The 26,859-nt window shown below is 28.1% G+C and overlaps 1 protein-coding gene across 4 annotated transcripts in view; it reads right to left on the bottom strand.

Moving 5' to 3' along the window:
• LOC111626228 (agrin-like) overlaps positions 1-26,859 on the bottom strand; it is a 148,320-nt gene that overhangs the window by 46,737 nt on the left and 74,724 nt on the right. For all 4 annotated transcript variants that reach the window (XM_023369534.1, XM_023369535.1, XM_023369536.1 and 1 more), the window contains exon 3: positions 12,256-12,468. In XM_023369534.1, the coding sequence (XP_023225302.1) occupies positions 12,256-12,468 (213 nt within the window). The remainder of the gene's footprint in view (positions 1-12,255; positions 12,469-26,859) is intronic.

The raw sequence follows: 26,859 nt of genomic DNA, 5'->3' as shown, positions 1-26,859 counted from the left end.
TCTAAGGATCCTAGACAGATTCAAAACTAGAAATCCGTCCAAAAAATTTATGGATCCCAAACAGATTGATACAAATGTTATATAGAGGATGAGGATGAGTCTTATTTCTTATTGTTGTTTTCACAAAGATAAAAAGTTTAGCCTTTTATTAAGGTTCCAAAGTGGATTCGTAACTTAGAAAATCGATGCTTAAGGATATAAATACGTTATATAAAGTGGAAAAAACGGAAACAAGTAAGAGATTCGAGCTGTAGGAAAGGAGGAAAGAGCAAAGTTTGCTGTTTAATTTAATAAAAGTAAAAAATAACCGTCGATCTATATGTGTACGGTTAACGGAAATGTTCCTAATTTCCGAATCCGCTAAGAAAAAAAATAAGGTAAAAAGGGTGGAACCGGAGATAAAGTACAGAATTTAGTGGATTTTGTGAACGATTCTCGAAGGAATGCCTTCGAGTGGATGCGATAAAGTCAAGCTGTAAATCTGAACTTTTTCAAGACAGGTATGCGGCATGGGGGAGATATAGATTCAACTTCGGGGCAAGCCACGTTCCAACTTAGAAAATTTTCTAAAGAAGAACCTTCAAACCTTTATATAATCGAGAAATGTCCAGCATCTACCCTTTTTATCGACCCTTAAATAAAAGAGAAAATGTGTAAATGGAGATTGTTGTATGGAGATTCAAACAACTTTATGAGGGCTTTAGGGGACTGAATTTAAATCACACACTGCCCTTTACTGTAGAAAAGATATCACAATTGTCCCCCGAAAATGTTAAATTGTAGTGAATCTAATCTAGAAAATGGCCTCTACACGGGATTTTTATTGAAAAGAATAACAAGGAGTTGACACTACAGTGATGATATCGAAGGAAATGATGCTATAGAATGACTTTATTATGGGTTAAAGTGTATAATGTTTACAGTTTATCTTTTAACATATGCAACAAATTTTAAGCAATGGAGCCATTTTAGATTTCTCTTACCAGTTAGTGGACAGACAAGAAGACGTACGCTTATTCCCGTAAGTTTCTTTTTATGGAAACTTTAGAATGATAAGCTTTATATAGCTTTAAAAAAAGGTGGAAGAGAAAAAATGTTTTGAATTAAAAATTTAATTTTTACATCAAAACTTTTTGTTAATTCAAAATTTTATGCTCGTATCATAAGTTATAGTTGATGTAGACAGACTTAAATAATCCCGCAGTTCAGTTTTTTCCACATGTTAATGCTAGAAAAGTGATGAATTTTCATCCTTTAATTAATAAACAAAGTTTTTATATCGCAAAACTTGATTAAAATATAATTCCTCGTGAGATTAATTAAACAATTTCTTTAAAGTAAGGGGGAAGGAATTCTTTATTTTATGTTTAGAGCAATAAAAGGTTACGTTTCTGCAATAGTTTAAAACTAAAAATGCCCAAGAAAATTACAAAATTTCTCCACATTTTTCGCTTTCACACTGTTGACAATTTTCGGTGTTTTAATCTAGATTAAGTACAAGAAAATTAACTTTAAANCTGCTTAGATACAGATGAAAAAACTAGGAAGGTAAGAGTAGTTATTACATTAACGTGAAATTATTAAGATATATTTCTAATTTTCTAATATATTTAAATAATTTTATAAATAAAATGATAAAAAAAATGCTTTACGTGAATGTTTAAACTAAGGAAAAAACATTATTACCTAGGATTAAGTACAAGAAAATTAACTTTAAATTTTTTTTCTTTCCTTCTCTACCTACAAGATAAGAAAAGAAAGGAGTTCCGCCCAGTTGTCAGCTTCACAAACGTTTAATTTTACATTTACACTTTAAAAAAGTTCAATTTTAAATAGGTTATTATCCCGCATAACTAACGATAAACTATTAAAACCGAAAGAATAATATATAAAATTGGGACTTTAAAGCTAATTTTATGAGTTAAGCGAGTTGCGTGTGTCTAGCGGCAAGTTTAAGTAAATAACTTTAAAAGCAATAATTCAATTTTTATGAAACTTTGCAGATTACTTAAGTATATAGTCAGTAAATAACACAAGGAAATATATTAAAATTGCTTTAATAGTCGAGGAGTTATTCACCTACTTGTTATTTTTATACGTTACAATTTTTTCGAGCTCAAAATCTTAACTTTAACTGATTAAGTGGTAGAAACGATGCAATAAACATTAACAATTCAGTAATATATATATATAATAAATACATTCATTAAAATACAAAAATAATACTCATTAGTTAGAATAATCTTATTTTTATCCATTTTCTTCGTTTCTTTCTTTAATTCCCTGCTTGGAAATTAATGTGATTTAAATAATTTAATAAAAAGACACTTTGGGGAATTTTTATTCTCATCTCTGCATAAATTATACGGCTGTTAATACATAAAAATTAACGCAATTTAAAAAATTAATTTCCCTTAAAATCTTTCTATAATTCTGCAAAAGTTAAAATACGTGTAATTAAAATTAATACCTTAAATAGGTATTATTTAAATTTAAACGAAACGTTAGCATTTAAATTATTAATATATTAATAATTTATTTACTGAAATTCATGAATATATAAGCAAAGGTTAAGGAACTGTGATATTTTAATTTTCTGTTTACACGTTTATCGATCGGTAAAAAAAAATAGGAAAAAAATTAATTTTTCATTTTCAATAAACAAAATAATATCAAACTGTTCATTTTTAAGTTTATACATTTTGCTATATTACTCTTCGTGAATGTATAATTTATAATCCACCTTTAACATGATAAGGAATTTTTTGAAAAATTATCCTTGCATAAAGTTAAAAAAATGATATTAATATCTTACCTCATCACACCTACGAGTTCTTATCGTAATTTATGAAGATAATCTTATAAAAATCTTATCGTCAAAATAATTTTTTAAAGCTAATTAATTTTTCAAATTTTTCTGAGGTTTTTCTGATGTGAGAAGAAGGAAAAAATTCTCTTAAACCAACTGCAATAACTTAATATTTCAAACAAGTAAAATTCGAATTAAAAGATCAATTAACTCATCCAAAAACGATTAAAAACGTTTGAAAATTCATCATAAACTCCGAATTTCTTCCCAAATGAATAAGATTTTTACTATAAATTAATCATTTCGATCGTCTTTTTTTTCCTCCAAGCTTTTCTTTATTGCTCATGGTTAGGTTATTCCTCAAGTCTGTCGTATAAAACTGCACTTAACTGCATTTTCTGCGCTTTTACCAATAGCAGAAAGCCTATCTATTATTGATTATGTCGATCAGAAGTGATTGAATATCTCACAGTTAAATTACTTTACTATCGATCTTCTTCTCTAGACAGTATTGTGGAAATTCCCTTATTAGTTAGTTATCCTTAGAATTTAAAAAGGGGATTGAAAAGAGGTTTTAAATTTCGCATGATAAATAAATCCGTTTTCTTTATTTATAAACTAATTTGCTGGATAGAAAAGAAAATTTACAATTTGTCTCTGTAAAGCGTGCTTCACCTCAAACACCTAAGACGTGCAGTGAAGTTTCTTCATTATAAGCATCTGCTTAGATACAGATGAAAAAACTAGGAAGGTAAGAGTAGTTATTACATTAACGTGAAATTATTAAGATATATTTCTAATTTTCTAATATATTTAAATGATTTTATAAATAAAATGATAAAAAAATGCTTTACGTGAATGTTTAAACTAAGGAAAAAACATGATATTAAATAACGTAATTAAGTTATACATCTTGAAAGATGTTCATCTTAACTCAATTTGCCGCAAAGCAAATCATCATTCTCATAGGATTTTAATTGAGTAGCTTAATATTGGATATTTTAACGCATGCAGTTAAAGTTTATCGACATTTTCTACTTGATAACTGTTTAAATGAAGCATAAATTCACATTAAATAGTATAGAAAAAATCATTATTATAAGAAACATTATAAGAAACTAGAAATTTTAAAATAAATTACTAAATTAGCTTATTCTGAAATGCCAAGGAGTAGAAATTATCATAAAATATCTAATGTTTTCTCTCCAAGAGAAGAATTCATATATAAGCTCGAGTTAAATTGGGATTTTTGAGTAAACAATAAAAGGTATAATAATAAAAATAAGAAATGCAGTTTGCAACAAAGTAAAAGTTTCTTTTCTAACCAGTTAGATGCAGTTAAGAGGAGATTGTATCAAGTCATTGTTCGGTAAGTACTAAGCCAAGAAATACCAATTCAAGGGATTTCTCCGCTTTGCTTTAGACAATAGAGATACTGAGAGTTAGGAAAGAAGCCAGATAGTAGTGGCTTTTAAGTCCATTGACAACGTGACAAGAACGACAGATGGCACGTGATTAGTCGTAACCTTCCCCCTCGAATAGAACAATGAAGAAAAGCTAAGTAATCCAAGCAAGATCACGAATTCTAGATATCTTCCAAAGTGTAAATTTAGTTTTGTCCCCAATTAAAAATTGTTTTTAAACTTAACAGAAACAATTGAAGAAGCTTAACTTTATACAAAAGACAGTAGGAGGAGGTGTTAAAAATGAAATTCGTGTAACCTTCTAAGGGGGGATCGTAACTCATCGCGATTCTTCCACGTTACAGTTCGGTAATTTAATTTTAATCCATCCCCGATAATAATATTAGAGGAGAAGATTAAATTGCATTATCCGCCACAGTTCTCTTGCTTGTAATTTTGGCAAAGGTTAAAGAAGTGTTTACCGTCAAAGATTAAGTAAATAAGAAGAAAGACGTGCATGATGCGGATAAGAAATTGTAGTGACATGATAGAAACGGAATAAAATGATTTTCTGCTTTATTTTCCTTCTCGTTTCCAGTTCGTATAAGTAGGTATTGCATGCTAGCCTAAAGCCAAAATGATGGTGTGAAGTGGATAACACACCTTACTTCTTATGAGAGTAGATTTTGACGTGCACAACTTGACTGCTTTGCTTCTAGCAACCTCTTATATCATTCTACCTCAATGTCTTTGGGGTAAAAAGCAAGAAAATTTTATTATTAAATTTACTTCTTTACGAGTCACATAAACTAGCTACGTGTTTGTTCTTTCTAACGGGATAATTGCTATAATAGTTACTTAATAAGCAATTAATTAATTTCACAATTTTAATTCAGTTAAGTACTTTCGCTTTTTGCCTTTTAATCTCGTTTAAATGTTTTAAAAAAACCGTAAAAAATTAAAATTAATAATTGCTGTTATCCTCGGAGGTTCTAAGATAATTTTTAAACGTTATCTTGTTTGGATTTTAATGTTTAAATTTTTTTTCTGTTTTATTTTCGTAGCCTTTTCTTTACTTTTGACAAAGAGTAAAAGTTAAACAAGTGAGCTAGAAGTTAGGAAAACGATTGTTTACCCAGAGTATACAGCGACCACTTTAAGTGTGTCAAAAAAGTTGTTAAAATGGTTGAAGGCCTGGCAGTGATGGCTAAGGAACTCTCCATTACATTTCCTTGGAAAGGAAGGTCATCTTAAGGCTGGTATCGACATTTGAGCGGTCTGCAATCCTTCAGACACTTGCTATCCTCTACTACAGGTCACTTAGAGGTCATCGGTTGCCATAGAAACGAGAAGATGTTCCGCTTCATGACTCTGTAACTCTGGTGGTGCTGGATGAGTTTATTTGGAGCAGTTGTGATGTGATGTTGGTGTTAACAACCTCCGATATTGCTTCAATTTGCGGTTTAAAGATAAAGCAAAACCCAATCTTATATAAATACTAATAAAGAAAAGGAGGAAAAAAATTCTCACATGCATAATAATATCACCCAAGGGATGAAGAAGAGAATAAGTTCTGGGTTGAAATCTTGTAATAAAATTAAAATACGTTTTTTACGCGTTAAAATTCTTCTAGAAGAAGGCAATAAAAGATAAAATCGCCAAGAAAATAATTATAAATATGTACTTAAATTTAAGATATTATTTTTCAAAAAATGAAATTTTATACAGTAATGAAATAGTGTAGCATCTGTCAATTGCATATTAAACATAACAGATTTTTATCCTTTAAAATTTTTAATTTCTTCACAGTTATAATATTAAAAAATAAAATTTTATAAAACATTTTTATCATATGAATTACGTTTTCTCTCTTCTATCTCCTCTTTCCATTTCTAGAGGAGTAAGAATAAAACACAGAATTGAATATCCATTCTGCTATTTAATATTGAACCAAGTATTTTTAGAGAGGCAACACATCCTTAAAAATAGATTTCCGAGTTAAATTTAAATAGTAAAAACTCTCTTTTATATCCTATCTAACTATTAAAACTGTTGAGTAATAGTAAATTCTAGTAATTATAGTGTAAGTTTAGGAAAAAACGGGAGGAAATTAAACTGGAGCCATAAGGAGAGAGAGATGAAAGCCCGACTCGAAGATAGAACAAGTTGTTAAAGACAGTAAAGTGGTTTTTACGCTGCACATGCTGCAAATAGTATTACTCACACGATAAATCATTGTAGTAATTTTGAAACAGTTTTAAACCCGATTTAAGAGAAGACATCCAGAGAAGATCACATCGTGTAGACTATTAAACAGTACTCTAACAGGATTAACAATTTTATACCTTCCAAAACGGAATTTAAACTATACAAATTAGGATTTATTACCGTCGATAATCTTAGAAATTATTGAGATGTAGCGATATTCTAGTAAAGAGATTCTCAACTTAGAAAACGGTCGATGTCGTGGGTTGTTCGTCCAGTCATTGAAGCGTACTTCTACGCTTCACTTCCTCTGTTGGACTGTGTGGAGAACCACAATCGTCATTTCTCTCTCTCTCTCTCTCTCTCTTTCTTAGAAATTGCTTTAGCATTGTCGATTCCCGCTTTACTAAGAATTATCAAGAAAGAATAATTTAACATTTCCAAAAACTAACTTTGTTTAGGGGAAAAATATACATACTTTTTACGCTTCGAAACTAATACAAAATATCTTTAAATATGTAATGATATGTGCATGTCGTCAAGGAAGAGAAAAAACATATAAATGTAAAATTACTTTTTTCAAAATTTTACATTTTATGCATCTACAAAACTAAAATAAAAAAAAACAATGTTAAAGTTTGGAAGCTGGAGGAAAGAAGACAAAAAAAAAAAATGTTTCATGTCAATAAATAATAAATGAGATGCGTTATCCTCGGAGAACGTTCGTTTTAAGCAACATTTCTTTAAATACAACTCAAGAAAGAGCTATATATTTTTGATTTAAATTTAAGTAATTGAATTTTGTAAATAACTTAAATGAATTAAAAGTAATAAGATCTTTTCTAAAAGGTAATTTCTCTTTGAAGAACCGTGTTTTATACTTTTACTAATTATCTTTAAATAAGTAAATATTAAAAAGTATTTAATCATTCATAAGATATTTTACTTGTCTGTGTTGAACATTTAATGAACGATGATGCTCCTACTAACAATACATTACTCTACATATTCATTCTCTAGTGATGTGCACTTCTCTCCTCCCTTTTCCAATATTATTATCCGTGCATAATGAACGTCACAGAATTTCTGGATGGTTAAACACGACCGAATTCGCTATATATATAAAAGTTTAACTTCCTAATATGCCGGAGACTCGTTGACTATGCAAACAAAAATTCTTAGAAAAATCTCATATTCTGATTTTTAAAAATCCATTTTTAAGAAGGGGAAAAAATCGATATGTATGCATTCATAAACAACGTCCTTCCTTTTAAAATTGCTTTAATTTAGTAAACATTTTCTTAACGTCTCTCTCTCTCTCTCTTTCTTCTCTTCTCTTGCTCTTGCTCTTCTTTGCTCTGTCTCATCCTTACGTTGCAAGTATTGAGTTTGTTTTTATAGTTCACTAAATATTTTAATTTTTTCTCATTTTATTATTCGAATTTGCTAAATTTAAGAGATGATTAGGAATTTAAAGATCATCAGCTTTCGTGTAGATATCTTTATTATTATAGAGCAACTAACGAGCACGATTTGCTTGCCTTTCACATAGTCACATAAAAGATAAGTGGCTGGAGGCTAAATGGCTTTTAACAGAGAAAATTTAAATATGAATCTGTATTACTGAATCGATAAAAAAATATAATTAAAAAATAAAAATTCAAGTTTAACTCGATTAAATTTTTTAATTTATTTTTTTCTCCCGACATCATACGCGAGTCTCGTTAAAGAAAAAAATAATAATAATTTTATTTTAATGTTTTTTTGCTTTATATAAATATAATCAAAATTTATGTACCATTAATTTTATTGGTGTGAATCTAAAACTGTCGAAAAATACTTGAAATAAATTTAAATTAAACGTATACAACATATGTTAACTAAGGATAAATAAAAATTAATTTACAGAAGATATTTATCGTTTGACAAGTTTAAATAAATTAATTTCGAATAAATTTTAGATTTTTTGGTGATTTTTTATATTTTTGTCACTACAGGAGCATTGATCAATGTCGAAATTTAAATGAGATTTTTGAAAATTTATAAAAAAAAATCAATTAAAGTGAAGCCATTCGGAATTTATTAGCAAACCTTGAAGAGAAGAAGAAGAAGAAGAAGAAGAAGAAGGAATATATTTATATATAATAAATTTCAAACGATAAAATAAAATATAAAATAAAATAAAACAATATATTTCTGATGAATATTTCATGCCAATGAATTTTTCATGTGGAGAACACAATACGCAACATACTTTACTATATATTGATACAAACAACTTATTGATGAAACAAAAAGTCATAAAAATCGCTGATGTTGATTCTGCTGATGGTAGTATTATTGGAAAATCTAAAAAAAACGACATGTGCTAAGGAAACAGCATAGAAAACGACAGAGGACAAGCTAAATAAAGTTAAAAATACATCCCTAAAAGCTTCCTCAAAGTGAAGAGAAATGGCACTTTCACAAAAAAATCGAGAAAAATTTGAATAAAAATATAAAAATCATTAAGAAACATTGAATTTTCTTTAATCTGTTTATGTATAAATAGTTATTAGAAGTAGCATTTCCGTCTGTAGTACACTCGGAAATTGCACTGCTCTTCCGTAATTCTTAATGGATGCTTTGAAGATGGGGAGGAGGAAATTCTCTTAAAATGCTAGCAAACCTCGTGAGAGAAGCTATCCTTGGAAATTTATATAATGTAATCTACTTGTAAATGGTTCTGATAAGTGGGATTTAGCTTGGTCTCTCTAGAGTTTCACCAACTGTAACTGTGAGTTACTATTGAAGATGGAACTAAAATTTATTAGATGGCTCTTGAGTGGAGTCTCGCTTTCTGGCTATTTTTTATTGCTTAAGTAATTAGTTTTCGTGCTTTTTTCACTTAAAAATATTACTTTATAGTTATGGTAATTAGGGTTTAACTGAAAGTCATGAAAACGTAGCAACTATGAGTTACTATTGGGCTTAAAAGCTAAAGTTAGTCGGAAAATCCTTCGAAAAATTCAACTTTTTTCATTTTTATTGCTACTTAAATAGACTTATTTGCTTAAAATTGTACATATTTTTGATTCATGAGTTTCCTGTCTCCACGACCCATAGCAGTGATAATGATCCTGCAATTCTCGAATTAATATTGAGCTTACAAACATAAGCTATAAGGAGAATCTTAGAAAAGTGATGCATTCTAAATTCTTGAGTAGTTTCTTCTAATCTTCCAAGCTAATATCTGGATCCATTTAGTTAATTTTTGGATAAATTGTTAAATTTTCTTGAATACTCTTAGGAAAGAGATCATATTTTTCATTAGAATAATTGATTCTAGCATTTTTAAGAAAGTACAAAACAAATAAACCAAGTGGGATGCTGATTAATCTCCAGCATCTTACATCTACAATGCTAGTTACTAATGAGAATAAGGATAATTTAGGAAAAAATATTTTTCTACGACATACATAACGCTAAAAATTTTACTTAAACATCACTTTTACTGTCAAAAATTAGATAAGTCTCAAGGTTACTATAAATTATCTTATGTGGGTCTCTACAGAATCTAAGCAATTCTGTTGCTTGAAGCAGATATTAATGATTAAAACACTCAATAAATCTTTAACTTTTATAAGTTATTTAATGCTTAAATATATAGCTAACAACCTCGTATAGACTTTGGAACGTGATGAAAGAATAAGAGAAAAATAGAAAAGATTTTACAATGAGATAGAAGATCCGGTTCTTCCAAAGATAAAAAAGAATTTTTTATATCAACTTATAAATCAAAAATAAAATTCTTTCAGAAAAAAAAAACGAAAACACGAACAACGTCTGTAGATAAGTTTAAAAATTCGAATTCTAAATGGAAAATTAAAAATAAAAATTAAAAAAAGAGGAAATTTAACGACCAACGAAACCGAATAAAATGGATTTAATTAAAATCTTGTTCTCTTTCCAACTTCATTAAAGTGGATCCTAGAAATCCTAGTCGATTTAATTACACAAGTGTTGTCAACCTAATTAGAAACACGAAAAAGAAGAAGAGGAAACTTAAAAAAAATGTAATTTTCGATATATTTATTTTTTTTTAGGATTAAGTTTACTTTTTTCCTTTTTATATCTGTACTATTTGTACAAAACTCAATTGGTTTTGTCACACGGCCTTACAAACACATTACTTTATTTTTATAACATCAATTTTGACATTTGTATTTTTGTGTGAATTTTCTTATTCCGAACATCCCGAATTTCTAAAGATAAACTGGAAAAAAGAGTCATAGATGAGGAGTTTCTATATATTTTTCCTCTTCTCTTCCTACTCCTCCTCCTCCTCCTCCTCCTCTTCTTCTGTCCTGTTCTATCAAATTCTCTTCCTCTTGGGCGTCTTTCCGTCTGTACGTTTGTCTGGATATTTTTACTTTTCTCCCCCTTTTTATCATTATTATTCTTTATTCGATTTAGAAACATTAGAGAGATGGTTGAGTAAAATCGTATCGTTTGAAGAATTTTATCATCTCAAACGATTATTTAATATTTTTTTAAGCTTAAAGATATAACAAAATTGGCTATATTCATAATCATAAAAACATCTGACAAGCTCAGGAAGAGATATAAAATATTTATTACGTGAACTATATATAAAATGTAATTTTATTTAAATTTTTTACAAAAATCGTGTTTTTAGTTCTAATTTAAATAATATTTGAAAGTTTTTAAGTAAATTACTTGTAGAAGAGTGGGGTAAATTATTTATAATTTAATCATTAATTTATTAAATTTAGATGCATAAAAATATGGCCCCGAATTAAGGATGCACGTTTAATTCACTTTAAAATGAAGGTTTTCTTTAAAAAATATATTTTTAAAAATGTATAAAAAATTCTTTTGTATAGTTTGTGACTTAAAAAGATATATTTTAAACATTTTATCATAAAAATTGAGTCTAATTTTTTGAAATTTCTTATTCATCTTATCCAATTTTTTCGTTTATTTTTCTAAATATAGAGTTAAAGCATTATATAATATTTTTCTTAACAATATTTTCTTGTTTTTTATCTATCCATCTATATATATATAGATCTCACCGGCATCAAATAACAAAGCAGTCTTGGGTTGTCACAAGCAGATGGCTGAAACTAGATACAGTCCAAGTGCATCGTCTCTGCATCAGTTAACTGATCAGTCGACCTAGCTGTTGACAAAAATCTCCGTAAAGAAGAGGGATTCCTCAAATGGATTAATTCTGATTATAAAAATAAATATTTCTCTTGCATAAAAATTAATTTAATGTAATTAAAAAAGAGATAATTGCAATTAAAGGATGAAGATTCCAAAATTTATCGCAAATTATTAATGGATTTTTGAGTGTGTAATTAACTCAAAATTTTTATATTTTGAGGAGATTTTTTAAATGATTTTTGTGTGTAAATTTTAATTTTTTTTAATGGTTTTAATCCTTCTTTTAATTTTGAATTCATCATTTTCTGTTTTTTTTTTTAATTCTGTCATTTACCGTAATGCATTCTGTGATTGGTTATTTTGGTCTGTCTACAGATCTACTCTTATTAACTGTGCTGGAGTAATATTACCCATGTCCGTCGTTATCTCATTTTTCATCCTAACACATCACAGCTACTACTATGCATCATTTTCTTCTTCTCTTTTATCAATTCCCCCTTTCCATCCTCTCTCTCCTCTCTCTCTCTCCCCCTTCCGTTCTTTCTGCTACAAGTTTTACTTTCTAACCTTTTCATTTACCACATAAATTATATATTAATTTAACTAAAATAATATATAATAGCACGAGTTTATGGTACTCAAAATCATTGGTTACGTCGAACGTACCGCACGGTCCTTGGTGTCTGACGAATATCCTCTTCTGCTGCGTGCAGGAGGCGGTACGTAGCTGACATTCACTGGAGTATGTGACGTCATCGGTACCACAAACAGGAGCAAACACATCGGAACATGTGTCCTGGCAACGGCAGTACGCTTGTTGTGTCCTTTCGTCTAACAAACATTGAGCTCCATAAGCGCAGTACATAGACTCGCACGTATCTGGAAATAATCATTAAAGAACAGTAATTAATAAAAATAAAACGAAGTAATTACGGAATTCAAACAGTATCCATTCAATATTAATAAATAAAACATGTCTTCCTTAATTAATTTCCTTTCAAAACATCAATTCGACTTGGATAGAAAGTCTTGGTTTCTTTCAGAAATTAGAATAAAATTTCCTGTAAAATTCTAAGGTAGAATGGTGTTTCTAATTAAATAAGATAAGAAACTTTTAAATTAGATTTTAGATAATTTTGTAATTGGCCTAAAATAATTATAAATTAGTTACTACGCGTATTTAATTATTTAACTCTCACTATAATACCATTCAGTTAAATGGATTTTAATTTATGCAACCTCGCTATAACGTTTCGTAGAGGGTTTAGGGGCTTAAATTACTGTAATAAGGGGCCTCGGGGATCATAGCTTATCTTATATAAATATATATATACACTGGTAAGTTTGTAAACAACATCATTCTACTGATGATGCTGTTGGAGGAAAATGTATCTTTGACGTATCGTAACTAAAGTTTAGATGATCTGTTATAATATACAATAATTAGATCATCGTGTAAATTCCATTCTTGCATGCATTGCTCAGTTAAGGCAATAGTAATTAGAATAGTAATGTCTTAATTAGCCTTATGTAATATATACACAGAGGAATGAAGATTTACCTCATTAGAAAGATTCTTTAGAAGGAAATAATCTAAAAATGGAAAAGAAAAAAAAATAAGAAAAATTATTATTCATTATTAATTCTGCTTTATTAGAAATGCCAATTTGGATAATGAACTCCTTAAATTTAGATAATCCCTAATTTATCTTGCTTTATAATGAACGATGTGGCTGCTACAGCAAATTAAAATCTTCGAAGTTATAAAATTAAATTATTTAAAAAAAAGGGAGAAAAGAATTTATGATGTGAAAATGAAGAAATTTTCATGATATATAGTTCTATATAAATATAGGATGATAAAAGACGAATTTTTGAAGTTTTATAGCTTAATGGTTATCAAAATTGATAGCTTAAAGTATAAAATAGATGTGTAATGCACAGAATCATTAGAAGACTTACATCCTCATCAATTCTGTTTGAGGACAGTTGCTGTCTGAAGTTGTCCAGTAACAAGTTGTGCATTGGGTGTCTTCCTTAATCCCTCTTTAGTTGTGTGGTGCAGTTATGGGGGATTTTCCTTTGATTAACGAAGAATAACAGCATTTCTTACCATCTACAACCCTATCGAAACCGATCTTAATCAAAGATAAAAAAAATTAAAGATAAAAATGACTGGAATAAACATGGAAATCATTCATTAAATCAGATTAAAATCGAGAAAAATTATCATCAACTTTCTTTATTAATTAATAACTTCACTTTTGTTAGGAGACAGAAAAAAGAAGAAAATTCTCTCGATATTACAGATTTATAAATCAGATATTGTAGCTACAAGAAAAAGGTTTCTATACTCCTTCTCCTTTTGTCCCATATATATTTTTTTTTACATTATTATTTTTTTCCTTTTGCCCTCCCCTAAACAAGCTATAGACACTAAAGAAGATATAAATCGATTTAGTTCACGCTGATAACTTGTTCATTTTCTCAATAAGGAATTTGTATAAGAGATTACAGCATCCTTATCTCAGGGAGGTAAATGATCATTGCAAACTGCACAACCCAATATCGCTATAACAGGGGACCACATTCTCTGACTGCGAAAACGGACAAACCCATAAAACCTATTTTATGGACACAATATTTCACTCAGCTTTGAGAGTTTCATTTATTTATCTTTTTTTTCTTTCTTTCTTTTTCTCTTTTCTAGGTGGATATACGAATATTGACATTTCGGAAAATTGTTATACTGTTTTCTCCCTTTCTTGCTACTGCATTTCTTTTGTTCTAATGGCATTGGGATTGATAGAAGAAAATAGACATAAAAAATGTTATTTTTTTAAATAAAAAAATCTCACGTTTATGTAACATTTAAACGATTATAATTAACAATATAATAAAATATTAACATAATATTTTTAAAAATGCGCATAATTTAAACCAGAAATAGAACGCCTGTCACTACCAGGAATTCGTATACCTGTACAGTACATAACTATAAAATATTAATTTCGTGAGCTTCTACTGTTTATAAAACTATTAAAAACTTAGAAATATGCTCGTGTTTTAAGTTATGTTTACATATTTAGAGCGATATATATAAATCTTCGCTTATAATGGACATTATATATAGGCGATTCGCGTATAACGCGCATGCAAGCGTTATTAAAGACATAATTTATTTAATTCAAAAATAAAGTAAGTAAATAAATAAAACCTTTAAAAAGTTTCCTAGACGTCCTAAAATATATTTTTAATGAAAAATATTTTATTATTTTTGTAAATAATTAAGATAATTAAAAAACTTTTAGAGGAATTTTGCGGCAAAGAAAAATAATATTGCTTTACTAAAGTCAACATTTATAAAAAAANAATTCACCGTCTGGACGGCAGAGGGCATATCAGTCAAAGCATAGAAGATGCCTTGTCGCTATTGCCTGAGACAAATCTCGTAAGTTTATCACAGTCAGGATATCTGGCTGTCAGCCGCGGCTTACTACCAAAGAAATTGGAGTGCAGGCGATCTCCAAGAAAACACACTTTTCAGACTTTATTTCTTTTTAGTTTGCTAGATAGGATTTAGACTTTTGCTTCTTCTATCGAAAGAAACCCATTGGCTCTGAGTAGAAATGACTTATTCTTACTTGTTATTATTTTATATTCGATGCCACTCCTCGGAGGTTCCTTCTGTTTGGTGTGATTTGCTTTCATAATCCAGTTTGGTCCAAATGCTGTTTGGAAGAAATAAACGTGAAGGTTATTTTTATATAAGTGAATGTTTTTTCCTACATCAGAGATAAGAAATTTTTTCTTGTTGTAAAATCATCTTCCATCTCTTCCTCTTCCTCCTCTTACCTCATCCAAGTTATTCCTGCTCTAATTATTTTATTTGAAATGATGCCACCAAATTGTGAGATTAATTTTTGAGAAATTTATAAAGGATTCTTTATATTTTAAAGTTAAATTTAAGATTTTCCCTTTTCTTTTTCCGCGTAAAAGAATAAAATTTATCTATCTATAGAGTGACTTTTAACGAGAATTCTTGCAGTTTAAAATACATTATTTTGAATTGTTGCTCCGTTGTGGGATGAGTTGGAGGGAATTTTTCTGAAACTAATTATAATTTAACTCGTATATTATTAAGTTAAAATGAATTTTTACATTAAAGAAAAGACATTTTGGAGAAATTTAATAATTCTCATACAACAATTCTTTAATTAATTTAGCAGAAAACGAAGACGTTTGGAGGATAATCCCCCATAACGCGAACTTATTTGATTTACGCTAGATTTTAGTCTATAAATATATATAAACACTTAATTCTAAAAATGCTACATTTTATAAAGGAAAAATTTGGAAGTTTGAAATTTGCGAAGATCTTTTAACCTTCTTTCTTATTTAAGTATCATATAATAAATGGTACGGGTCAAGGGTCAAGAATGTAGATAAAATCCAAAAAATAATTTATCGTTTCTTCCCCTTGACATTTTCAACTTTTAAGTGAATGTTTCTTGACATTAAATATAAATTTCCTACTCTCGAAATGATTTTTTAATTGTGTTATCTTAAGAGCTACGGGTCGGAGGTCGAATTTAGGAGGAGAATTTTCTAAAGTAAATTCAGTTATACTTTATATATCACAAATATATATATTTTTTAGCTTAAAAGCAATGTTTTCAACGAAATATATATTTTTATGTGGAAAATTTATAGAGTTTTACCGTTTTCAATGCGATTCTGAAAGATCACCAAGAGCAACTTGCATGCTGTAGAAATTCTTGAGTATTGTTTAAATTTCTAGATTTTTCTAAAATATTTTGTAGATTAAATGTTATTATTGATATTCTAAATATAAAAATAATCTAGAGTATTTAAAAAATTAAGAAATTTTTATAATACACGTTAATAATTCGAGTGTTTCAAAGCTCTGAACATCCATCACAATTGAAGGATTGATGTTCAGAGCTCTCTGTAGAGAGAATTATTGGGTAAATCTCAACTAAATTTGTTATACATAATAATGTCTAGAGTATGGTTTGGATTTTCGAAAATAGAATTTACTTAGAAATTCAGCCGCTGGAGAAAACTTGGCGCTGCCGTCTGCTTTATGTTAAAGCCCTAGATATAAAAAGAACGAAACTCCTTTCCGTATCTTTTGTTGTCTATGATTGGTCGAGTGAGTGTCACGTGATAACAGGGCGCCATTTTCTTGTCAAATAATAGATAAAGATCATTGTTTATTTATAATATTTTAATAATAAATAAATTATTTTAAAAGAATTTATATTTTTATTTATCTTCTTCACCTAAATACAAGCAATATTTTAAATTTACGCCTATGATTTTTATCAAATCTTTTACATTGCATAGATGTAGAATAAATAAGAACTTGAGTGGAATGTTACGCTTTAAGTGATGTAACACATGTTACGTGAACGTAACTGAGTAATCGTAGTGGAAAATAATCGTTCTAAAGATACGTTTTTTTAGCACATATATGAACTTTTTAAAGAAATATTATTGAATTTGTAAAGTTTTAATGCATTCAATGAATTAAATTAGAATATTCGGTTATTTTAATTACAATTTCATTTAAAATCCATAATGAGTTGCGTAACTTTCCCAACATAACAGTTAAAATTGCGTAGCTCCATCTGTTATGATATTTTATTTTTAAAAAAGTTTCCTATTGTTAATTATTATAAAATAGCAAAAAGCTTCATTTTGAAGATATAGACGAGTTTTATAAAAAATTCTAAATGCTAATAACGTAAATGCCAATAAAATCTTTATCTGACTCCACCAACGCGACCCCTCTATCTCCTCAACCGCTTGACCTTTAATCACTAAAATTTAACAGCACTAGTTTCCCTAATACACAAATCTCCCTGAATAATTTCAGACATTTTCGACAAAATGCACAGGAGTTATTAAGCTTCAGATAGGAGTTATTAAGCTTCAGCTTGAACAAAATCGTCCTCTCCCCACACACACTAACATATATACAAAAAAAATTTTTCTAAAATTTTTGCCTAGTATTAATATATATACAATAGGCAAATACTAAATTTATTAATTAACAACGATAACTTGAATGTCAACAGTAGAATTTTAGGTTCTAGTTAATACAATTTTCAATATTGAGTATTAATGTGTGATACAAATTACTTTTTATATTAGATTTTATTGTATAATGCCCCATTAATTTAGCTTGTAGTAACAATTAAAATTAAAATAAGCACTTAAAAATTTCTTTACATTCGCTTCCAGGTTTTATTAAATTTAATTAAAACAAACTGAAAATTTATAAAAGTTAATAATTTAATTTTTAATTTATATTAGTTTGTAGCTGTGTAATTTTCTATATTTAGAATTATATTTAATTAAATAAAATAAAAAATAATACATTTTAAATTGGAGAACGATACAGGAAAGCATCTCCGCCCCTGAATTATATTGAAGAAAAATATTTAATAAAATATCAAAAATTTAAATTCTCAGTTTTCTTTTGATTAGAAAGGACATTAAATTATATTTTATTTTCATTTTTTTCTGTTGAAATACATGGAAACATTTCATAATTTAAGCCGAAAGTCTTGTTTCATTTAAGATTAATTTCTCGATTTTTTAATAATTTTATTTTCGGTAATGAAATTGTAATTTGTTTTTCACGTTAAAATTGATTTATTTCGGACGATTTAAAAAAAAATACTTTTTTTAAAGTAAATATTGCATTTTATATGCTTTAATTATATAAAATGGCGTCCTACAGACGAAGTGTCATGCTCATCTCCATCCTTCAAAACTTTTGAAGAATTGTGAAAGATATTTTGCTATTTATACTCGAAATTCGTTTAAAAACCGTACATAATAAACACATTACAGAGACAACAGCGCCAATTTCGCCCTAGCGGCTGAATTTTGAATTAAACAATATTTTCGAAAATCGAAACTGCATATTCAGGACAGTATGTATACTAAATTTGATAGAGATTTGGTCAGTAGTTCTTTGTACAGAGATTTTCAATCACTTGCTCCTTAATTGTGATTACCCTGTACTTCAAATGTATTAGTAATATGATTCTATAAGGAAAAGCATTATAATTATTCATGTATATTGCTGAAATTTTTCAATATTTTTAATTTTCGACAATCTTTATGCTAAATTTATTAGGAATCATATTTACATCCTTTAAAATATTAAAAATTATTTTTAAAAAATTATATATTATTTTACTATAAAGGTTAAATATACAGCAAATAATATATAATTTCGTTACAAAATCCTATAAAAATTTAGACTTGTATGCTGAAGATGCGAAGAGAATCTTTGAGAGAAGAATTCGTGGTATGTTTTAAAGATATTTTTAAATTTGTTATAATGTTATAGTAAATTATTCGATCACAGAAGCTAGAAAATATCTTTCAGAGCAGCTTAGAGAATGAATTTAAGCTTAAAAATCATGAAAAGAATATTTAAAAATATGTAAAATAATCATTATATCAGTATTAAGAAAGACCAAGATGTATCTTCAGATTTGCATTAATTAAAACAAGTTTGAAGCTCAAAGATATGGAAAATTATTATAAAATTCTTTATTAATTATACAGTACATTTATAAATATATACACGAAGAAGCTTCTGGTTTAAGTTATTTAAGTGTTTTAAGGGTATAAAATATAAATAAAGGAACGTATCTGTATCGTGATCACGTTCACGAACTTTCCGGTTACTTTTTAATGTTTTATAATGCTTAAACAAATGAATAAATATTAAAATTTCTTAGAAAACTAATGTAATTAATTTCCGGTTTACATAGTAATATTTTACTTTAAAAAATAATAATAAATTCTGTACAGGAAATCCTGTAATTTTTAAACGTCGTTTCTCATATTGGTGTTTAATTTAAAATCTTAATAATATATTTAAATTATAAAAATTTCATTATAATACAAAGAGTTGTATTGAAAGGAATTTATTTACACTCCATTTCTCCCAATTTTAAATAAATTAAATGATGTAAAATAAACATTAAAACTGTAGAATTTTAATTTTATGTTTGAGATTTATTTAAATTAGATATATAAATAAACTGTTTTATTTTTTTAAAAGTTAATTTTTATCGTGATTATTATCAGCATCATTAAGAACATTTTAGAGATAAATAGAAGACAGCCAAAGACGTAAATTGGAAATTGTTCATGATGATGACACACGTATAAGCTGTTTTTATCATCATAATCGTCATCATCATCCTAACTAACATCTTTAGCTTAAAATAGAACATATTCCAAGTTTTAAACTGGAAATTGTTCTCGATGATGGTGATGATAATTATGACGATGGCACACGGATAAGCAGTTTTGAAATGTTATTTTTATCACCATAATCATCATTTTCATCCTAAAGATCACTTTAAGCTTAAGTAGAAAATATCTCAAGATCTAAACTAGAAATTATTCGTGATGATGACACATGGATAAACTGATTAATAATGTTATTTTTATCATCATAATCGTCACTATCATCCTAAATCTTAAGCTTAATCAAAGCTGGAAAAACATGATAATAATAGACGAATAAACTGTTTTACAAAGTAATTCTCCACCATCACAATCATCATCAAGAACATCTTAAAGTTAAACGGCGACGATAATGACGATAAACTGCTTTAAAATAAAGATTTACACAACAAAATATGATGATTAAAATGTGTTTATGGAGATTTAACAGCAGTTCAATATAAGAAAAGGCAGTTTTCCTACGATTAAAAAATTCAGAATTGAAGCAGAAGCATCATCATCCCATCAAATCTATGTTTTCATCATGATAATTATCGATTTTATAAAGGATTAAGCAGCATTATACAAACTAATGTGATCAATCCAGTACAAACACAAGTAACGTAACAAAGTTTGCAAAGCTCCAACTTATTAAATCCCGGATAAAACTTATTTATTCAATTTAAACTTATTCAATTTACACGCTTTACCTAAAGTAATACCAGGATTATCACCTCATTACATTCTATCTTGTCACCATTTTGTTTACAGATCTTATTTATAATTATGTATTACATAAGTTTTCCTTTCAAAAATTCGATATTTTTCAGATAAATTGGCATTTTGATAAAATAAAATGCCCATTTTTTCGTGTCAAGTGACGAATTTTTACGAGGGAGTAAGGTGTTTTAAGGGGTGTTAGCTTGCTTTCTACACCTCTATTTTACGAATTATTTGCTTTTTAACGGGTTATTCTAACGTTAAATTAAATTTTAAACTGTTTTTTATTAATTAAATCATTAGAATTTATTCCATTTTATCATTTTTATCATAAAATTCTCCTTTTTAAAGACGACAAATGCCACCAGCCAGCGCTACTAGTCAATAGCTGAAAATTTGCAAGTTTACCTATTTAATCTTCTATTTAAAGATTTTAAACGTGTTTATAATTAATTACCGTATCTTTTATACACTAATTGCGAGTCTCGTGCCATTTAACCAACCCAGAAACGAGCCACGTGCTAATTAATTCGGTATTAAACGAGTCGATAAAAATGAATGCCGTTTTATAACGTTATTGTTCATTATAAAATAAATATAAAAATGAATAACAATAAAGATATCAGCGCTCATAAAGTTTACTGAAAAATTTAATAAAATATTAATAAATTAATTAATTATAGCCGAAAGTATCGGCGTAAGAAGTGTCTCCATCTAGCGTTAAAAATATGATAAATATTCAAATTTTTAAAGAAAAAAATTCAAATTTAGAAAGAATGCAAAGAGGAAATATTGAATTTTCTAAAAAAATATCCGTAAAGTTCGCCTTTTCCAACTATAAAGTCATCTGTCTTAATTCTACAGTGAAGCTAGCTAAGCATCAGATAAGATGTTGTCTAATGCTATCAAATTAACTTAGTTCTTATCTAGGAAATGTGTTAAATCGAAGAAAATTCGTGTAGAAACTTTCGCTTTTACGTTCCTCGCTATAGTATGGGATTTGTAAGTCGAAAAAAGGGATAAAAATAGAAGAGGAAGAAAAAAAGATGAGGAGGAGAAGGAGGAGGAGGAGGAGGAGGATGAGAAGCATCAGTAGGATGCTAGAGCAGTGTGGTACTTTGGCAATGTCGCTTTACTCTCCCTTGTAATTCACCGTCTGGACGGCAGAGGGCATATCAGTCAAAGCATAGAAGATGCCTTGTCGCTATTGCCTGAGACAAATCTCGTAAGTTTATCACAGTCAGGATATCTGGCTGTCAGCCGCGGCTTACTACCAAAGAAATTGGAGTGCAGGCGATCTCCAAGAAAACACACTTTTCAGACTTTATTTCTTTTTAGTTTGCTAGATAGGATTTAGACTTTTGCTTCTTCTATCGAAAGAAACCCATTGGCTCTGAGTAGAAATGACTTATTCTTACTTGTTATTATTTTATATTCGATGCCACTCCTCGGAGGTTCCTTCTGTTTGGTGTGATTTGCTTTCATAATCCAGTTTGGTCCAAATGCTGTTTGGAAGAAATAAACGTGAAGGTTATTTTTATATAAGTGAATGTTTTTTCCTACATCAGAGATAAGAAATTTTTTCTTGTTGTAAAATCATCTTCCATCTCTTCCTCTTCCTCCTCTTACCTCATCCAAGTTATTCCTGCTCTAATTATTTTATTTGAAATGATGCCACCAAATTGTGAGATTAATTTTTGAGAAATTTATAAAGGATTCTTTATATTTTAAAGTTAAATTTAAGATTTTCCCTTTTCTTTTTCCGCGTAAAAGAATAAAATTTATCTATCTATAGAGTGACTTTTAACGAGAATTCTTGCAGTTTAAAATACATTATTTTGAATTGTTGCTCCGTTGTGGGATGAGTTGGAGGGAATTTTTCTGAAACTAATTATAATTTAACTCGTATATTATTAAGTTAAAATGAATTTTTACATTAAAGAAAAGACATTTTGGAGAAATTTAATAATTCTCATACAACAATTCTTTAATTAATTTAGCAGAAAACGAAGACGTTTGGAGGATAATCCCCCATAACGCGAACTTATTTGATTTACGCTAGATTTTAGTCTATAAATATATATAAACACTTAATTCTAAAAATGCTACATTTTATAAAGGAAAAATTTGGAAGTTTGAAATTTGCGAAGATCTTTTAACCTTCTTTCTTATTTAAGTATCATATAATAAATGGTACGGGTCAAGGGTCAAGAATGTAGATAAAATCCAAAAAATAATTTATCGTTTCTTCCCCTTGACATTTTCAACTTTTAAGTGAATGTTTCTTGACATTAAATATAAATTTCCTACTCTCGAAATGATTTTTTAATTGTGTTATCTTAAGAGCTACGGGTCGGAGGTCGAATTTAGGAGGAGAATTTTCTAAAGTAAATTCAGTTATACTTTATATATCACAAATATATATATTTTTTAGCTTAAAAGCAATGTTTTCAACGAAATATATATTTTTATGTGGAAAATTTATAGAGTTTTACCGTTTTCGATGCGATTCTGAAAGATCACCAAGAGCAACTTTGGAAAACTCTCTTAAGAGTAAAAGAATTTATTTATTTTTTTCTTTTTTTTAGGCATGATAAACTATGTTGGTCCCTTTTATAAATTCCTTTATCTATAAATCCTTTCCCCGTATAGAAATAAAACAGAGCACCCCATAAGTTAGAATGGTATACTCGATCGGTTGGACTGAGTTATTTCTACAAATTTACGATTATGAAGTGTGTCACATCGTTTTATTATTACACGAAAAGCACATAAATATGATATAAAGCAGTGCCATGTTGAAATTTGGTTCCATGTTATATTCTAACCGCAAATGAACCGCGTTGGGACTGTAAACTAGCAAACCTTCGATACTATTATCACATCTGGAGCATTAAGTGAGTGAATTATCGCAAGAGTACTGTAATATATTAACGAATTAATTAATTCCTTGTCAAGATACCTCACATCGGAAGTTGTTGTTTCCCACAGGGAGTTACTCTAATAGTGTTTCCACATTGTAAGGAAAGAGAAAAAAATACAGCATTTTTCCTCTAACAATCCCTAACTTGCTTGATGAAATAACCCTCAGGTCCTCTTACAAAACGACAGAATTTTATGAGAAAAAATATATTACTAGATTAATTGAATTATATTTGCCATTTGCTGTTAAAGTAAGAAGTGATTTGCCAATGAAAAATTTGTTAAAAGTAAAGGAGATAGATGCTCTGAACTCATCTTCCTACTCCACGATGCGATGCTGCATATAAGATAAATTTTAAAATATTTTCTATATATATATATATAAAGTTTGAAAAATGAAAAAAATAGATCTATGGAGGGATACATTTTCCATATTCATGGAAAAAGAGTTTTGAAATTGAACTCTCTTCTTCTTCCCAAACGACTATATACATTTCTTATTCGTAGTCAGTAAAGTTCAAAGCCTTGACTAAATGCAATTCTTTACTAGAGATGTTGAAAACACTGCATTATGCATGTCTAACGTAATAGGAGCATTGAATGTTTTCCATCCCAAGAGTGCAACCGCTTTCTCTCGCCTAAAACGGTTGTCTTGGTAACAGGATTCCAGATGAATCCTTTCGCGTAAACTAAACCCCCGAAATGTAGGTAGTTGTGTCTTAGACTCGGATGCGGAACCCACTTCTCCCAAGTAATGCTCGGAATGATAGGTAGAAAGAAGGGGAGGAGAAAAAGAAGAGAATATTCTGAAGGGAATTCGTTCAACTTTCTATACTTCGAGTATACAGACATATTGACTAGGATGCGAAGAAAACAGTTAATGGAAGTTTAGGAAAGCAGGATTGAAAACTTCACGATAAGAGGAAAAAGAACAATTTTTGTCAATCCTATTTTTCTGAAAATTCAATAAATATATATAACTTTTTCCTGATAGAATTTAAAGCTAGAACACTTTCCTATATAATTAATATGTGACATTGACGCGACTTACAATCTCGATAACCTTAGAAATTGTTGATGTTAATGAAATTTTTAAGATTCGAACGTTCGTTTGTCCTCCTAAGTGTGAGTTATTTATAAATAAACTCAATTGGAAGAGATTTTCTGGAGTATTTGTTTCTCACAGCTCTAATTTATAGGCGAATTGAAGACGTTGTATCGTTTTCAAGGCTGCTTAATATAAAAATTATGGTTAATTTTGTAAAATTTTATCAATTTTAACAACTTTTTAAAGCCTTATTTAGTAATTTAAGAAGAATAAATTTATATCTTCAATTGAAAATGAAGAATTTACGTTTCAAGAAATAGAAATAATTCGTCTGCAGTTTAATTTGAGCCTCAATTTTAAAGCAATTTAAATATAAAATTATGATTAATTTTGTAAAAATTTATGCATATTAACAAATTTTTGAAGTCTCTTTTAGTAATATAAGGCTACTAAATCCATATGTTCTATTGAAAAAGAAAAAAAAATACACTTTAAAAGGAAGTTATAACATGCATGAGTTAGCTTAATCCTGACAATCCTATTTAGAAAGCTTACAAAATTATCAAAATAAATTGTTGTTTCTCAGATTTTTAGCGCTAAAACGAGACAAAAAAGTTACAAAAATAAGAATTATATTAATAAATATTAATTTAAAAAATTATACATTATAAGAATTTTTAAAAAAAATATTAAATTTTATAAATTTTGAAGCTTACAGAATGAGAATAAAACAATTTTTTAACTTCTAATAATTAATTTTAATTTAATAANGGGTCAAAATGGGCCCTTTACTGTAGAATATAGTCTGGAAATGTGTTATATATTCGGTTTGATGTAGCTGATTCCTTTCCATAAGTTTCATTAAGCTGATTTTTAAAGATTTCTTTGGCTTGGCTTCTCTCTCTCTTGCAATCAATACTTGTGTTTTCAATCAATATTTGCTTGATAGATCAAACCAAGTTTATTGGGGTTAGAGTTTCCAAACTTCATTCTAGTTACTAGAATAGCTTTCTTTCACGTTAAAAATTGCAAAAAAAACTATTCTTGACGGTTCGAATTTCTTAGTAAATTGCCTTCAATTTCTTCATCTAAATTCAATGAAGTAATTTGTTTTCTTGTTTTATCCAACCTTTACACTTTAAATTTTGTAAATTTAGGGCTTTAATTATGATTATAATTCATAAAATCTATCATAATTTTAATGTAATTAGTGCTGGAGATGAATATGTTTATAAAAATAGTTCCTAAGAGTTATGTGGTTTAACTATATATATGCTTCAACTAAAAGCATATATACTAATATATACTAAAAATTTATTTTCTTTATACGAAATTTATAGGTGCAAATTCGTAAATTTCTATCATATTATAAAATTTAAATAATTATTTTTAATTAAACCATAAATTCTTCTAAATTATCTTTAAAAAAATTACGAAAATTTCGTGATTGATCTTTACTTTTCTCGGTTCTAAAAGGCAGAAAATAGGTAAAAATTACCATAAAAATGATAAATTTTGAACGAAATTAAGATATAAAAATCATAAAAAACTAATGAATTTATTAATAAAGCTGATTATACTATTATAAATCAAATATTTATACAAGAACGAGAGAATTTCTACTTATAAACCGAACAAAACACGCATCTAGCACCGACTCCATTAATAAAAAAATCCACTAAAAAATACAAAATTTTTATTTAAATAATATAAAAACAAACATAGAAAGATTAAAAAGTCATTAATAAATTTAATTTGATTAATATAAATCGCGTATTTATATAAGAACTGGCAAACTTCTCTTATAAACTAGATCAAAGCACTCATCTAACATCGACTCCATTAGTAAAAATGATTTAAATAATATAAAACATAAAATATTTAATTTAAAAAAGGAAGAGAAAAAAATTACCACAAACTTAGAAAATAATTAAAAGAGATCAAAGTTACACGAAAAGTATCGAAGCGCAACTACCATCCTCCAAGCATCAACAGAGAAGATGAGGAGGAGGAGGAAGAGAGAAAAAAATAAATAAAAAGCAACAACAGATNCTTAAAAGTCAGTTAACCAAAATATCAAAAATGCAATAGAATGATTAACTGACTTTTGGACCAACTAGTATTTAAAGGAAACAATTTAGGAAAAAAATAATAATTTAAATTATTTTCTCATTTTCTAAAAACATAAAATTATTAATTAAAGATGATTGAATATTAATAGAAAAAAGTAAACAAGTATAACTTATCAAATAAATTGATCCATGAAATTATCTTCCATGGGAAAAATGAAATTATCT

The sequence above is a fragment of the Centruroides sculpturatus genome, unplaced genomic scaffold (assembly GCF_000671375.1).
Source record: "Centruroides sculpturatus isolate CEXI.00-Female unplaced genomic scaffold, Cexi_2.0 scaffold410, whole genome shotgun sequence".
In the NCBI taxonomy this organism is placed as follows: domain Eukaryota; kingdom Metazoa; phylum Arthropoda; class Arachnida; order Scorpiones; family Buthidae; genus Centruroides; species Centruroides sculpturatus.
Note: the sequence above shows the minus strand (reverse complement) of the source record. Positions and strands in the feature narration are given on the sequence as shown.